The 16,973-nt window shown below is 51.5% G+C and overlaps 1 protein-coding gene across 13 annotated transcripts in view; it reads right to left on the bottom strand.

Annotated features, from left to right (window-relative positions):
• Positions 1-16,973, bottom strand: part of SIPA1L3 (signal induced proliferation associated 1 like 3) — a 98,902-nt gene that overhangs the window by 14,307 nt on the left and 67,622 nt on the right. For all 13 annotated transcript variants that reach the window (XM_082607045.1, XM_082607033.1, XM_082607039.1 and 10 more), the window contains 2 exons: positions 12,064-12,285; positions 518-683 (listed from right to left, as the gene is read on the bottom strand). In XM_082607045.1, coding sequence (XP_082463171.1) covers positions 518-683; positions 12,064-12,285 — 388 coding nt within the window. The remainder of the gene's footprint in view (positions 1-517; positions 684-12,063; positions 12,286-16,973) is intronic.

Below are 16,973 nucleotides of genomic sequence, written 5' to 3'. Positions count from 1 at the left end.
GAACCCTGGAGAGAGTGCTGCCACCCAGGTCCCCACCAGAGAGCTCACAGCCAACAAGAGGGAGGCAGGGACAAGAGGGAAAAGAAGCAGGGGATGTGTGAAGGGACTGAGGACGCCTGCTGTTTTGGCCCCACCCCCACCCCTGGGTCACAAGAGCCTAAATGCCCCCTGGGCCCCGCTCCTGCACTCCTGGTCCTGTGGTCCAGGGAGGGGTGGGGGCTGCTTCCACCCTGGGCTCCACGAGAAGGACGTGAGAGCCAGTAAGAGCATCCCGGTCCAGTCGCGTGACCTACGGTGGGGATAAATCCCCTGCAAGCCTTCCAGGCTGGCTCACGCTGTGATCCTGCCCCTGACCAGCTCGATGTCCTGACTCCTGGCTGCGGAGCCACGCACCCAAACAGGCTGGCAGGTGCCGCGGGCAGAGGCGGTGGGCAGGCAGAGGCAGTCCTCCTCCCCAACCAGCCTGTCTGATTGTGTGTGTGTGTAGCGCGGCAGGGGCGGGGCAGCCTCTACATACCCTGGCGTCTCTCTCCTGCTCGGGTGCCAGGTTGTCCATGATGATGAGTTTCTTCAGGTCGTCCTCGATGGTGGACTTGTAGTTCTTCCGGGGAGAGCGGAGGTCTCGGAGGGAGGCCCTCAACCGCGGCTGCCCAAAGACGTTTTTGGTGTTGCTGTCCACCTGCCTGGAATGAGAGGGGCATGGTCAAGGTCAGAGGGGTCTCGGGAGGCTCAAGCTGCTTCTCAAGGTTGTCCTGACCCAGGAAGGCTGGCCGCCACTGGGCGAGTGACCGCAGCTTCTCCACAACATCTGGTGAAAGTGGGGCAGAGGAGAGGCTTGGTTTATTCTCTCCACTCGCTCATCCCACAGGCGCTGCCTGGGAACCTACCCTGTGCCATGCGTGTTCTCGGTGGGGGGAGGGGGGGATACAGCGGTGAATGTGAAGCTGACTCCAGTCAGAGAGACTGACAATGAATAAACGAACAAAGACAGGGACCCCATAATGTGAGGTAGAGAGAGGTATTCTGTTTTTTTTTTTTTTTTTTTTTTTTTTTTCTGTACGCGGGCCTCTCACTGTTGTGGCCTCTCCCGTTGCGGAGCACAGGCTCCGGACGCACAGGCTCAGCGGCCATGGCTCACGGGCCCAGCCGCTCCGCGGCATATGGGATCCTCCCAGACCGGGGCACGAACCCGTATCCCCTGCATCGGCAGGCGGACTCTCAACCACTGCGCCACCAGGGAGGCCCGAGAGAGGTATTCTGAAGAGAAATAAAGCTGGGTAAATGGATAGGGATCGCTGGGGATGGAGGCTGGCTTTTCTGAGGGGATGACATCGGAGCAGAAACTTGGAGAGAGGAAGGCAGGAATCCACCTGGTATTGTAGAAGAGGGCACAGGGCAGAGGGAACAGCAAGTGTTGGGCTGTGAGGTGGGAACAGGCTCGGTGAGTTTGCGGAGTGGCGGGGGGATGAGTAGCTGAGGGGGAGGAGGTGAGGCCTGGGAGGTGCTGGGGCAGATGTTCTGGAACTTATGAGCTACAGAGGGGACTTGGGGTTGCATCTAGGGAGCCTCTGATCTGGTGAGTGCTAGGTCCTGATGTGCATTTTACAAGGGTCTCAGACAGAAAAGTGACCCTCATGGAAGCAGGGAGACAGTGAGGAAGGGAAGCAGTTGTTCAGGTGGGAGACTGGGGTGGCCTGGACCAGGGGTTCCAACCACAGAAGAGGGATGGGGTCCCACAGAGGGAGAATCCCCCAAAGGGACCAGTCCCTTTGCGCAAGTGCAGGGCCAAAGGCAGCAGACCCCTGGCCTGAGTGCTCCAGGGCCTGGCACCAGATCTCCCTAACTTTGGTTTCCTCATCCACCACATGGGGTAAGACAGCTCACGCATCACGGGGTGGCCGGGAGGATCTAGACATGAGGTACCTGCACCTGTTCCTGCTGTGGGACCCTGGGCAAGTCACACCACCTCTCTGATCTTTGGTTTGCTCATCTGGAAAACACGCTGACCTCATAGCATTTTGGGGTTTGCTGCAAAGCGCTTGGCCAGCGCCTCACAGAACAGACAATGGGGGAATGAGAGCTGCTCTTGTAACTGTTTACCTGAGGCTGCCCGGCACCCGGAGCTGCACACAGTCCTCTCCTGCTGCTCCTATCCCCTCCACTGGCTCTGCAGGCCATCACCCCCGGCTCCCTGGCCCTCTCCTGGCCAAGGCTGGCTCCTGGGGGCTCTGTGTCCTCCACTCCTGGGACTTCCCCTGAGACCTCCTCTTGACTTCTGATTCCGGCCCAGCCCTTGAGATCAGGTTTTCCTTCCCCAGTGAAAACCAGATCCCTCACCTGAGGTGTTGCTACACCCCAGGAAAGAAATAATGACAGCTAAGAGGAGCGCAGCGTCAGGCATGAACCACCAGCCCGAGGGCTCCACGTGTGCTAACCTGTGAAATCTGCACAGCAGCCCTCCCTGGGAGCCACTATTACTAGCATCTCCATTTTACAGGTGGGAAACTGAGGCACAGAGAGATAAAGTAACCGTCCAAAGTCACACAGCCTATGAATGGAGGAGCCAGGATGCCAGCCAAGGCCACCAGGCCTCAGAGCCCATGGTGTCACGATCACGCTTGGCTGTCACGTTTGTACCATAGAGATGGCATATGAAAGCTGTACAGTATGTGGAACATAATCACGTTTGGTTTAATAATATGCTTTTATATGCTGAAAAAAAATTCTGGAAGAAATTATGAACGATTACCTCTGGGAAGCAGGAGTCTTATTAGGAGGTGGAAAAATGAGATTTTTACTTTTCATCTGATACCAACACCCTTCTGAGCTGTCTGAATTTATTTTGCTATAATCATGTGTTACAACAATAATAATATAAAAACTAGAGCTGACACCTAGACTTCATCATTTTGTAACTCAGGAAAGAAAAAGAATCTTTGAACCCAGGAAGAAATAAGATATCTTGGGCTCTTGAGGGTATTGAAGTCTACATTTTTTCTCATTTTCTCAGCTGCCAGCCTTGGGATTTTAACAAAGGAAGGAAGAAAAGGCAGTAAGTTTTTTGTTGTTAGGTCGTATTCCTTCTCAAATGAGAATTCCAGGTCTAGGGTAATTTTGGCTCTGTCATTATTAGGGAAGTATGCTCTTTAGGCAAAGGAAAAGCGCTCTATCCAAAAGAGAGAAACAGAGACACAAAGAGAGAAAGAGAAGTATACACCCCAGAGTACAGGTTGCTCCCTTGGGAGCTGGAAGGGGATTCACCCCTCCCTCTTCCCTTTTGATTTGGCCATTTCCCAGAATCCTCTGCACAAGGGGAGTATGTGACTCAGCGCAGGGCGTGCCTGAGCCCATCAACCTGGTGAGGGAGCAGGCCGGGCCTCCAGCTCATACACCGCAATAAAGGGGCGCTGTCCCCGAGGCTCCCCTCTGCGAGGGGTGTAAAATGACCTACTGAAAACTTTAAAACGTGCACTTTCTCTACCCCGGGGGTTCTACATCTGGGAATGTGTCCTTTAACGTGACAGGTGTACGGGGACCCATGTGTGCCAGGTATGCGGGGACACTTCATGGGGTCCTATCTATGGAGCAAACAGAATTGGCCAGCAGGGGAAGGGCGAGGTCCCACAGGGAGGGACAGTGGCATCACAGAATACTACTATCTAGCTGCTGAAGAGAAGTGGAGTTGGTCCACATGACATGGGAAGAGGTTCGCCCAGATATGTGTCATGGGAATAAAGAACTGGTACTTCTGGTGCGAAATCATTTTTAGAAAACAAAACTCACACACAGCTTAGCTTGGTATACTGAAGTTTACCAAAGTCTCAGCTCCAAAGGTGGATATGTGGGGATTCACTTTCTGTAAATGTTCCTCACCACAGCCCACGAGGTCCGAAACAATCTGTCCTGCCCGATCTCAGCCCTCATCTCCTCCCACACAGGCTTCCCAAGGTTCCTTAAATATGCCAGGCATGTTCCTGCCTCAGGGCCTTTGCACTGGCTGCTCTGTCTGCCTAGAGCGCCCTCCCCAGCATTCCCTGTGAGTGGCGGCTTCTCATCCATCCAGTTTGGCACAGCTGTCACCTTCTCACCTCCCCTGGCCCCTTGACCTTCTGGTGCTCCCTCCCGGCCCAGGTGAGTTCCAACACGCGATCCTGTGCTACTTCTTCACTGTATCCACCTCATGATGATCTGTCCTGTGTGCTCGTGTTTGTGGTTCCACTCCTCCTACCTGACTCACAGCCTTCTGTATTCTATGTCCAGGGTTGGGAACAAGACCTGCCACATTGCAGGCACTCCAAATTAGTTGTTAAACGTGTATCACATGGAACCAACCTTCCTTCCAACCAACCAGCCAACCTCCCTACTCATCTTCTTCGTTCCTTCTAACCTTCCTTACTCTCTCCTTTCTTTTTGCAACAAGCTTAAATGACTTTTATAAAACAGGAAATACTTTACTCTCTATACTTTAAAAAGTCAAGCCAAAAGAACATAACTATTCCTTCCCTGCTCTGTTTGGGTTCATTTGCTAAATTGCCTTCCCAGCTCCCAGGACCTCCAGGACTCCTAATTCTACAGCAGAAGGCTGGCTCACTGGAAGAAATCCTGCTAGAACCTTCTCCCCCGACCCTCAGCTCTGCACCTATCTATCCACTGCAAGTTCCACATGGCTGACACTGTTAGTGGGCTGCTGGGACATGTCTAAAGAGAAAAAGTATGATGAAATTCAGTTTGGAGAGTCAAACTGATCACTTTTGCCCTTATTCGCTTTCTTCTGAAAGAATTTTCCAATGTATTTTCTTTTTTTAAATTTATTTTTGGCTACGTTGGGTCTTCGTTGCTGCGTGCAGGCTTTCTCTAGCTGTGGTGAGTGGGGGCTACTCTTTGTTGTGGTGCGCAGGCCCCAGAGAACGCAGGCTTCAGTAGTTGCAGCACGTGGGCTCAGTAGTTGTGGCTCGTGGGCTCTAGGGCATGCGGGCTTCAGTAGTTGTGGCGTGTTGGCTCAGTAGTTGTGGCTTGCGGGCTCTAGAGCACAGGCTCAGTAGTTGTGGCACACGGGCTTAGTTGCTCCGCGGCATGTGGGATCTTCCTGGACCAGGGATCAAACCCGTGTCCCCTGCATTGGCAGGTGGATTCTTAACCACTGCACCACCAGGGAAGTCCCCCAATGTATTTTCTAAATTGAAAATTTTAAGCAATAATTTACAATGGCATTAATTTCAGGTTAAAAAAAAAAACAAACCAAACCAAACTGGGCTTGTGCATCTCTGATCTTTTTCCTTCTTCTCAAGATCTCTGGTCTCCATAAATGCTTAAACCTAATGACCTCTGAGGATAAAATGGACTACTCTCTGACTGCTAAAAAGAATGAGATCAACTTCTATGTACTAATACGGAACTGTCGCTGAGCTAAGAGTAAGTGAAAAAGGCTGGAGCACAGACAGGAGGTGACCACATGGATAAATAAAAAGGGGCGTAAAGGAAGCACACTCAATCGTGTGTGCTCAGTCATGTTCAGAACATTTCTGCAAGGATGCAGAATGAATGAAACAATGGTTGCTTCTGGGGAGGGGAGCTGGATGGCAGGGGGCCAGGGAAGGGAGAGAGGCCTGGTTTTCACTGCAAACCCTTTTGTACTAGTTTGCTTTTTATCCTGTGCATGCTTTACCTTCTAAAACACAAATGAAAAAAACATCCAGGAGGAGGTACCCGCTCTCAAGGTTCTGACTGACAGCATTGGACACAGCCTCTAATTTGCTCATGTCGTCTGAACTTGCATTTGCCACACTGTGGAATTAAACCACTCACATCAGAAAAGAAAAAGGAAGACAGAAAAACTACAAAGAAGGCTCTGCAGTTAGGACCCGGACAACAGCAACTTCTTTCTCCCGTGACAGAAGGGCCAGGAGTGGAAGGCGACCAATGGCTCCGACTTGTCTGGGCCCGATCCCAGCTGACTTGGAGCTCTGGCCTCCAACTGGGGCGGCTCCCTTGGGGCCAGGTTAATTAAGCTAATTAGCACCGCTGTCAGCCAGCCCGAGCTGGGGGTTCTGCCAACCTCGCTGGTGAGGACACTCACCAGGTCTGCATCTCAGGCAGCAGGTGGATTTTCCTGGAAGGAAGGCTGGAAGAGGCCGGTGGGAGTGGGGGCCAACCCTGCCGTGGGGCGGGGATGCTGCTCCTTCCGTGGCTGCACTGAGCTGGCCCCAGGGCCCCTGAACTCGAGGAAGGAGGGAGCCCGAGAGCCAGGTGTCAACCACTAGATGCCAGTGCCTGTCAGCCCAGCCAACGCTGACCAGGCACGTCCCTATGCCTCACTGCATCCTCATGCCACCTCTGGGAGGTAGGCACTCCTGTCTTCCCCTTTTGAGGCTGGGGGACCGAGGCACAGTGAGCTGAGGACACTCGGAACCCACACCTGCCTGACGCGCTGAGCCACCCGAGGTTTGCTCACGATGAACACAGTGCTCAGTGTGCACGGAACACGGGGACGGCGGCCCTGGGGGATGTGGGCCCTCACCCTGGGGCCGGTGCGTCCCACGGGGCTACGCTCCTTTCTCGCGGCCATCGCCTCCATCACCTTGCTCTACTGGTGGGAGCACTGATGCTCTGAGAGCAGCGTTCTGACACGGTGACAGAGGAGTCGGATTGTGGGCCTGACTTGGGGGACTGCTCTGCAGTGGTGGCAACTGCAGCAACAGCAAAGCTCACCTCCTGAGCGCTCACTCTCTCCCAGGCCCCAGGCTGCCCTCCACACACGTCATTTCATCTCATCCCCTCAGTGGCCCTACACGAGGCAGGGCTGCCCCCTCCTTTTTAAAAATTAATTAATTAATTAATTTTTGGCTGTGTTGGGTCTTCGTTGCTGCGCACGGGCTTTCTCTAGTTGTGGCCAGCGGGGGCTACTCTTCGCTGCGGTGCATGGGCTTCTCACTGCGGTGGCTTCTCTTGTTGCAGAGCACGGGCCCTAGGCACGCAGGCTTCAGGAGTTGTGGCACGCAGGTTCAGTAGTTGTGGCTCGCGGGGTCTAGAGCGCAGGCTGAGTAGTTGCGGCGCACGGGCTTAGCTGCTCTGCGGTATGTGGGATCTTCCTGGACCAGAGATCGAACCTGTGTCCCCTGCATTGGCAGGCGGATTCTTAACCACTGCATCATGAGGGAAGCCCTAGGGCTGCCCTTCTTAAGGATGAGGACGTTCGGGGCCTGGGTCCTCGGGCGTGACCAGGGGGCTTGGCCTCCCAACCACCACTCCACCTTAAGGCAACAAACAGGCTGTTCCCTAGGGCCTGCCCCCTCCTCACTGGGCCTGCCAGCAGGGACGGGGGCCAGCAGGGACGGGGGCCAGCAGGGCAGCAACACGCCAGCCTTTCAGTTGGGCTGAGACCAGCCTGGCGGGGAGGAGGTGCCCAGGACGGCTGAGGGCGTAGGGCCGCTGGTTCTGCCTCCTGCTCCGCGGGCTCCAGCCTGGCAACCCATCGGCCTAGAGTCGTCCCTCACCGCTAAGCCCTGTGCAGCTCAACCTCGGTGCTGGGGTCCTCACATGGATTAACTCAGGAAATCCTCACAACTGGGAGGTAGGGAGGACCGTCAGGCCAGTTTAAAGAGAGGGAAACTGAGGGGTTAAGGAGGGAGTAAGCAGTCGAGTCCCACCCCGACCCCCATGCTGTTCTGCTCCTCTACTGGTTGGGAGAAGGCAGCCCAGTAAATTCAGTGTCTTGGGACAAAGCGGTCAAAACGGGGCTGTCCGGCCGTCTCCCGAGGCAAAGCTGCTGGCCCGTCCCACAGAGTTGACCAGAGCCTGCAGCAGAGGGGCTGAGGTGAGGGACCTTCCGTGGCAGGTGCTCTCAGTCCCCTCAGTGTCCCCTCTGTCCTTCACCAGCTCATTCTGTCTTTCGTTTAACAGACCACGTGCCCAAATCTAAGAAGTCAGTCCTCAGAAAATGCACGTCACTGCCTTGGATGCAAGTCTTCCCTGAGTCTCTCCTAAGACGAGATGCTCTGTTAGTTATCTTTCTGGGCATGAATCCTGGTTCTGCCACTTGCAGCTGGGTGACCTGGGCTACGCACGTCTGGCTGTGCCTCGGTCTCTTCCTCTGGAAGTCGCCGGGAGGATCAATGGGGCCAGGTTGGTACAGCCCTAGCCAGCAGCCTGGCTGAAAGGCAGCGCCCCCGTGTTGGCCGCAGCCATTTTCCATTTCTCTGGGGATGCATTAGAGGTCCCTGACCAGAATCAATGAGAAAGGAGGCAGATTCGGTAATTACTCCTTTGGGGATAATCTCATAATATGTGGTGACCTGTAGGGACAGATTATAAAACCAACAACCATAATATTTGCAGTTGTTGACCTTAACTAACAGTGAATTTGGGCAAGTGACTTAACTGTTCTGTACCTCGATTTTTCTTATCTGGAAAATGGGATACAAAGTACCTATACCTCATTGTTCTGTCGTGAAGATTAAATGGGTTAAAGTAGGTACAGGGCTTATGACAGTACTTGGTGGGGGGGAGTATCACTAAATGTAGGTAGATAAGTTATGCAAATGAGTTCTTTTGCCTTGGGATAAAATTTCAGCAACAGGATTACAGATTAAAAAAAAAACAAAAACGTTTTAGCCTCAAATAATTTAGCTGGAAGTAAAAACAATGTTTTCTGGAAAACTAGGTTAGGTGACTCAGAAATGTCTTTAAATGACAAAGATATTGCCTCCAAAATGCTCAGGGAGAGTTTGAATAAAACAGCTTTCCGAAATGGGAGCGTGTGGACAAAAGCATGAATTCTAAATGAACATGTTATTTTATGCATGTGATTTTAAAAATGTATCTGTAACTAAATTAATAAACATAAGAAACCATGAAACTATTTTGTGTCCCCCAGTATTTTATATATTTAGTTTACATGTTTACACAACACACATACATATGTAAAAAGCCTTCTTTGGATTTTATGTTGGGAAAGGGGGGGCTGCTGTTTGTTTACAGTTGTCATGTATCCAGGTATGTTTTCCGAGTGCCTGCTATGTATGTGCTGGGCCCTGGATGGGGCTCAGGTGTCTCTGCTTTCCCAGAACCCTCCGCCCAGTGGGCCGACAGGGAGGAAGCAAGTCTCTAGGAAACGACTGCCTGATGTGCCCTGGGACAGAGGCTGAGGAAGGAAAGAAGCGTGGGGTCAGTGGGAGGGATAAGCCTGGTGTGGGGGATGGGAGAGCTTCTCCGAGGACGGCGTGTCTGTGTTGAGACCTGAGGGGTGGTGTTACGGGTCCCCCAAGCAAAAGAGATGTTGAAGTCCTAACCTCTAGTGTCTCAGAAGGTGACCTGATTTGGAAATAGGGTCTTTACAGAGGTCGTCAAGGTGAAATGAGGCAATTAGGATCGACCCTAATCTAATGACTGGTGTCCTTATAAAAAGAGGAAATGTGAACACAGAGACACGCACACAGGGAGAAGGCCACGTGAAGACGAAGGCAGGGATTGGGGTGATGCACCTACACGCCTAGAAATCCCACAGATTGCCAGCAAGTCAACCAGAAGCTGGGAGAGAGGCATGGAACAGAGCCTTCCTCACAGCCCGCAGAGGGAACCAACCCTGCTGACACCCTGACTCCGACTTCCACCCTCCAGAACTCTGAGAAAATACACTTCTGCTGTTGAGCCACTTGGTCTGCGGTACTTTTTTATGGCAGCCCTAGCAAACTACAGATGGGCAGGAGTGAGCCAGGTGGGGCTGGGGGGTACCCGGGCAGGAGGAACAGCACACACGCCAGGGAAGGCCAGAGGAGCTGCCCTCGTGGTGGAGCACAGTGGTATCAACAGGGCCTGACCCTCTGGCCACCCTGAAAAGTGGGAGCCTTACTGTATTTTTGGGGTTACAGTGAGAATGAAGTGAGATATGAGGCTCACACCTTCCATTCACTGACGGAGCACCCACACAGTGCCAGGTGGCTACGAGTCAAGACAGAGTCACCTGCTTTCCAGTGGGAGAAATGAGCAGTGGAACAGAGACCAGTGATAGAATGACGGCGGGGGCTACAGAAGGCTGGGAAGGCCCGTCTGAGGAGGTGGCACTGGACTAAACCCCTCCCCTCCCCGAGACAGCCACAAGATGTGGGGGAAGGGCATTCCAGGGACCAGAGAGAGCCAGTGCAATGGCCCTGAGGTCAGCCTGTACTTGGCAAGTCTGAGGAGTGGGAAGAGGCCAGGTGGCTGGAGTGGAGTGAGTGCAGGCGAGAGTGGGAGGAGATGAGGGCAGAGGGGTGACGGGGCGGGTCATGCAGGGTCCAGGTGGGATTTTGGGCAAAGCACATGGTGCCCCAGTGCCTGGTACGATATATGTGCTCTGTAAATGTGAGCCTTTATCATTAATCCTGGGAGCGGGGCAAGCCACTGGAGGTTTTAATCAGGGGAGCGAAGGATCCAAATCTAGTTTTCCGGGTGCCCCCGGCTGTTAGTGAGGTGCGTGAACTGGATTCTCTGCTTGTTTCCCTGCCCACATCTCCAGGGATCCCGTTTCTGTCTCCTGACACCTCTCTCCTTAGGAGCTCCGTGCCAGCACACATCTGAATGGTCCCAACCAGGTCATGAAAGAGGACATCACCGAGAACAGGATGGAGGAGGGCAGACCCCCCCAAACCCAACTGAAGAGGAGCCTTGGCCCGAGCTTCCTAGGCTCTGATCCAAGCTCCATCCCTTCCCAGCTCTGAGCCTCTGGGCCTCAGGTGCCTCATCAGTAAAACTGGACGAATAACAGGTCCATCTCCCGGAGCTGCTGTTGAGGAGGATTCGGTGAATAAATTCACGGACGAGAGCTCGGAACCGAGACTGGCACACAGTGAGTACTTGATAAACGTTTGCTATCATCATGTTCTAACTTAGAAACACAGAAACCCTTTCTTCACTGACGACTCCTCTGCGCCCTCTCTCGCTTCACAGCAAAATGCCGCAAACCAGCTGCCTCCGATGCTGCCCTGCCTTCTCTCCCGCACCCTCCAGTCACCTCTGTGAGGCTCAACCGACGCTCGGTTCCCAGGCTCGTCCCGCTGACGGCTCACAGTTGTCACCCCGGGCTCCTCTTCGTATGAACACTGAGGGGTCTCAGGCTGAGTCCTACACCTCCCTTCCTCTCCAGCCTCGTGCCTTTATGCTGACAATGCCCAAATTTCTCTCTCCAGCCTGACCTCTCCCAGCTCCAGACTCCTTACTCGACTGCCTCCTCCATGTCGTCTTCTAGTTGCAAACTTAAACTGTCCAGGACTGAGCTCTGAGCTCCCCTGAGCCTGCTCCCCACTCAGTCCCCATCTCAGCCCGAGGAGAGTCCATCCATCCTTCAGGCTGCGAGACCTGGGATCATGTTCAACCTTGTTTTCTCTCACACCACAGCCAATCTGCCAGCAAAGCCTGCCTGCTCCCACGTCAGAGAATCTTTCCTGAAACCGCCCCCTTGACCTTCCCTGGCCTCCGTCCTGCTCCAGGCCCCTCGTCTCCTGCCTGGACCATTGCAGCAGCACCTCGCTGGTCTCCCTGCCCCTCGCAGGCCGTGCTCCGCACGCAGCCACAGGGACCCTGTGGACACCCAATTTAGGTCACGTCCCTCCTCTGTTCCAGATCCTCCCGCGGCTCCGCCTCACTCACAGCAGACGCCCAGGCCCTTATGTGGGGCCCACAAGACCCTCTTGGTCTGTGTCCATCGCCTCTCTGACCTCACGTGCTCACATGATCCCAGCCACGCTGGCTTTCCTCCAGCAGATCAAGCATGCTCCTGCTTCAGGGTCTGTGCAGCTGCTGTTCCCTCTGCCTGGAACAGCCTTCATTTACATGCCACACAGTGCTACCCACCATCTGACCTGCTGCACGCTTTTCTTAGTTACCCTATTTGCTGTCCGCTTCCCCAACAGGCACTGTCAGCTCCCCGAGCTGAAAGGGATCCCTGTCCGCCTGTTCACAGCTGTATTCCCAGTGTGTAGACTGGCACGGTGTCCTGATGAATGAGGGAGCGAGGTGTCACCCTCATCCCCACCCTGAGACGCCCGAGCTCAGCTCCCGCAGTGTCTCACCGGGCGTCCAGGCACTTACTTCTTTGGGTCAGTGAAGGGGAGCGGCCGTGGCGGGGGCTCGTCTGTTCTCTTCCACCCTGTTGGGTGCTTGTTGCGCACGGGCTGCTTGGAGAAGAAGGACTTGGGGACGGAGGCGGAGAGCTGGAAGGCGCTGGGCTGGGCCAGCTGTGAGGGCCGCGGGGTCTCTGCGCTGACTGTCTTGTGAACCTGAGTGGGAAAGCCGGCCCTCGAGCTCATGTCGCTGCAATGTGAAAATGAGAGAAATAAGCCAATTCCATCCCACTTTTTGAAAAACCGATCTGTTTAAATTTCCTCTTGGGAAACAAAACTTCATTCACCCAGGAGAGATACAAGTACTTTACTGCTGTGGAAAATTCCAATACACAGATGTCTATGTGGAGAAAATGTAAAGCTGCCTTCATAGTCCCGATCCCACCCCAGGGATGCCCTTCTAGCACAGTTGGTACCTCCACGTGAATCTAAAAAGTCACCCCCTGTGGGTGGATGCTCCCACCCCGCCCCAGAGATTCCCTGTCTCCTAGGCACAACCTACACAGCTGAAGGTGGGGGTCCCACCTGCTTGTCTCTGGAGGTGACCGTGGTTTACAGCTTGCTCTATTTCCTTCTTAACCCTTTCTTATGATTAAAAACACACGTGTTGGGGCTTCCCTGGTGGCGCAGTGGTTGAGAGTCCGCCTACTGATGCAGGGGACACGGGTTCGTGCCCCGGTCCGGGAAGATCCCACATGCCGCGGAGCGGCTGGGCCCGTGAGCCATGGCCGCTGAGCCTGCGCATCCGGAGCCTGTGCTCCGCAACGGGACAGGCCACAACAGTGAGAGGCCCGCATACAGCAAAAAAAAAAAAAAAACACACGTGTTGGGAATTCCCCAGTGGTCCAATGGTTAGGACGCAGCACTTTCACCACCGGGGGTCCTGGGTTAGATCCCTGGTCGGGGAACTAAGATCCCATGAGCTGCATGTTGCAGCCAAAAACAAATAAACAAAAAAACAAAAAAAGTGCATATAATCAGAAAACAGGAGCTTTTTTTTGAGGGGTGGGAGAATTTTTTTATATATAATTGGGATTGTGCTAATAACTTACTCTGTAACTTATGGGTTTCTTTTTTTTTTAACTTATACCTTGCCACGCCTCTTCATTCAAATATTTTTTGAGCACTACTACACGATGGACACCAGTCCAGCTGATCTAATCTAAAACCACAGCTCGATATCCCGAATGCTAGATTCCTGTGAAGTTAATGCTACAATGAACCTCACGCTGTTAACTAGGACCCAACTCTTGGGGACCCAACTGTTGATACCACTGAGGCGAATCAGCTTTTAAAACTTTTTTTTTTTTTTTTTTTTTTTTTTTGCGGTACGCAGGCCTCTCACTGCTATGGCCTCTCCCGTTGCGGAGCACAGGCTCTGGACGTGCAGGCTCAGCGGCCATGGCTCACGGGCCCAGCCGCTCCGCGGCATGTGGGATCTTCCCGGACCGGGGCGCGAACCCGTGTCCCCTGCATCGGCAGGCGGACTCCCAACCACTGCACCACCAGGGAAGCTCCCAGCTTTTAAAACTTTTAAATAAAATTCCAATTCCACTTCAAGTAAAACGTCTTTAATGGGAAAATTAATGTCCTTGGAGTGCAAGTCAATAAATCCTTATTGAAGGTCAATTTAGCAATTGGGTGGGATTCTGACTATGGCAGAATGAGGAGATTGGCAAATTCTTTCCCCCAAAGCACAAAATCGACAAAAGCAATCATTTCAGCACTCTGGAAACTGACCAAGGGCATGCAAGAATCCAAGTATCGTTTATGCTTGAAAAACTGAACTTCAAGTAAGAACAGAGGGAATCTGACATTGTGGCCTGAGGGCTCTCTCCCATCCCACTGCCCAGCTCAGTGAACAGGCAGGTTCTGCCACAGTGGAACCTCTGGGGCTGCATCAAGCATATCAACATGTGCTCACTGAGAGTTTCAGAAGCAGAAGAGAGAAAGGGGCAGAAGAAAGGTTTGAAGAAATAATGGCTGAAAACTCCTCAAACTGGACAAAAAACGTTCATCTACACATCTAAGAAACTCAACAAATCCCCACCAGGACAAATATAAAGACATCATCCAGAAAAACAGGTGGAAGTCAAACATTAAGACAAAACCCCTGAAAGCACCAAGAGAAAAGGATTCATCACATACAGAGGAGCACAATACAATTAACTGCCGACTTGTCATTTGAAACAATGGAATGGAATGATATTTTCAAAGTGCTGAGAGAAAAAACTGTCAACCAAGACTTTTATGTTCAGCAAAAGTATCCTTCACAAATGAAGGCAAAATAAAGGTGTCCCCAGATAAACAGAGACTCAGAGAATTCATTGCTAGCACATCTGCTTAATAAATAATACAATAAGTCCTTGGGCCGAAAGGAAATGACTGCAGATGGTGACCTGAATCCATTTGGAGAAATGAAGGATCCAAGATGCTAAATTTGTGGATTAAAATAAAAAACGCTATAGATTTATGTTTCCTTATTTCTTCTTTAACTTCCTTAAACATAAGACGTATAAGGCAACAATAACAACAGTATACTGTTGGGTTAATAACATGTATGGATGTAATAATATAGACGACGAAAACAGCACAAAGGGGGGGAAATGCAGTGGGGCTATATTGGAAAAAAGTCTCCATACTTTATTGGAATTAAGTTAGCATTCATCTGAATTACACTGAAAAGGCATGTACTATAACAACTAAAAAAATAATAGTCCAAAAAATCAAGAGGAATCCAAATGGTGCACTAAAATGCATTTATTTAACACAAAAGGCGGCAGTAAAGGAAGAAAAGAGGAGCAAGAAAAACAGTAAACATATAGAAAACAAAGAGGAAAATGGCAAATATAAATCCAATCATTATCAGTAACTTCATTAAACGTGAATGCTGAAACACCCCAATTCTAAGGCAGATTGTCAGACTGGATTAAAAAAAGCAAGCTCTGACTGACTTATATATACTTTCTATAATTCAGCAACATCTACTATCAGGCCCAAGGTTGCACATTGGTGGGGGGATGTCCAGGGAGCCATGGAGCATGTAACATCGGGACTGGACTTTGTCTGGGGTGGTCAGGGGCTTCCCCAACGAGGCAACGGTGTCTGAGCTGAGAACTGAAGGAGATACAGCCTTAGTCTAACAGATCTGACCTCCCAGAAATCCATACCACAGAAAAGCATGCACAAGTATATGCAGGCACATACAAGGATGGTCACTGCAAGGCTGTGTGTAATCAAGAAAACATGGACATGGACTGAATGTCTTTTAACTGGGGATTAATAGATTGTTCCAAGCACATCCATATGATCAAAATCTATGCAGCCAGTGCGAAGAATGAGGTCTATTTCTGTTTATGGGTGAGGACAGATGTCTGAGCTACAGTAAGTGGAGAAAAGGCATTGTGTAAAGCATGCTTTTTCTTTTCTTAAAATGTATATATAGGGGGCTTCCCAGGTGGCGCAGTGGTTAAGAATCCGCCTGCCAATGTACGGGACACGGGTTCGATCCCTGGTCCAGGAAGATCCTACATGTCACGGAGCAACTAAGCCTGTGTGCCACACTACTGAGCCCGAGTGCCACAACTACTGAAGCCTGTGCGCCTAGAGCCCGTGCTCCACAACAAGAGAAGCCACTGCAATGAGAAGCCCGCGCACGGCAACGAAGAGTAGCCCCCCGCTCGCCGCAACTAGAGAAAGCCTGCAGGCAGCAACGAAGACCCAACGCAGCCAAAAATAAATAAATAAATTTATTTTTTAAAAAATGTATGTATACTATATGATTACTGGGCTTTTTTGGAGGGATCTTTTTATGAAAAGGAAATGTACACTTTTTTCCCCAACTGTGGGTCACGAAATCAACTTAGTGGATCTTGACTGTTACTAAGAGGAAAATAAAAAATAAATAGACTAGAATGAAAAACTTCAGTGTACCTCTTGTGAGGTAAGGATAAGTGGTTTTGTGAAACCTTATTCTGGATGTCCATGCTGGATTGTAATATAAAATGCTTTTCCTGTTTTGGGTAATGGTCAAAAATGTGTGAAAGATCTGGGCTGGTACAGGTTTGGAGAAAAATCTCTGGGGGAGTGTACACTAACTGATTACCTCTGGAGATAGGAATGATGGGGGAAATGAAACCATATAAAAGGCGCAGGGTAGAAAGGAAGTGCCATCTGACACCTCAGCCTCCTTTGAGGCAACCCTGCCCCTCCCCCTTTCTTCTTTTTTAACAGAGAGCGTAGTACACACAAGCACAACCTTCGTTTGTAACATAAATGGCAGCCTATCATGAGCTTGTTCTGCACCTGGCTTTAACCTTAACACGGTGCTCTGGAGACTTCTCCGTGTCCGTCCACACAAGCCCCTCTCCCTTCAATAGCTGCAGAGGGCCCACTCTACGAATATATCCTAATTGACTTTAACCCTAACTTTTACTTTCTACAGTACATATTTCTCTACCTTGTCATCAGGCATGTTCAGCTTTTACGAGCTGAAAAAAACAAGAGATGATTAAAAAAAAAGGAAGGGAGTAAGATGAACACGCTTTGCCTCTGTGCCTGCCAGCTGGCTCCAGCCATTGCCTCTTTTGGGAGGGGTTCGCCCCCTCCTCAGGCCTGTGGCAGGCACTGGGTGTCATGCTAATCCCCATTACCCTGTAAATGAAGGCTGACTGTACTCATCCCCAGGGAAGGTGACCTGGCTGCCACCCAGCCCAGGGCACAAATCCTGAATGGCTGATGCCACTTGTCTGCAATGGGTCTGGGGTAGGTCTGTGATCTACTTCTGGCCAGTGAGACATCAGGTGTGTGAGTGTGGACTGTGTGCTAGGGGGCTTCTGGGGAAGATTTCTTCACTAGAAAACTAACACAGACCACTTG

Source organism: Mesoplodon mirus, assembly GCF_964341445.2.
Source record: "Mesoplodon mirus genome assembly, chromosome: 19".
Classification (NCBI taxonomy): domain Eukaryota; kingdom Metazoa; phylum Chordata; class Mammalia; order Artiodactyla; family Ziphiidae; genus Mesoplodon; species Mesoplodon mirus.
The sequence above is the reverse complement of the archived record's forward strand: the minus strand, read 5'-3'. Positions and strand labels throughout refer to the sequence as shown.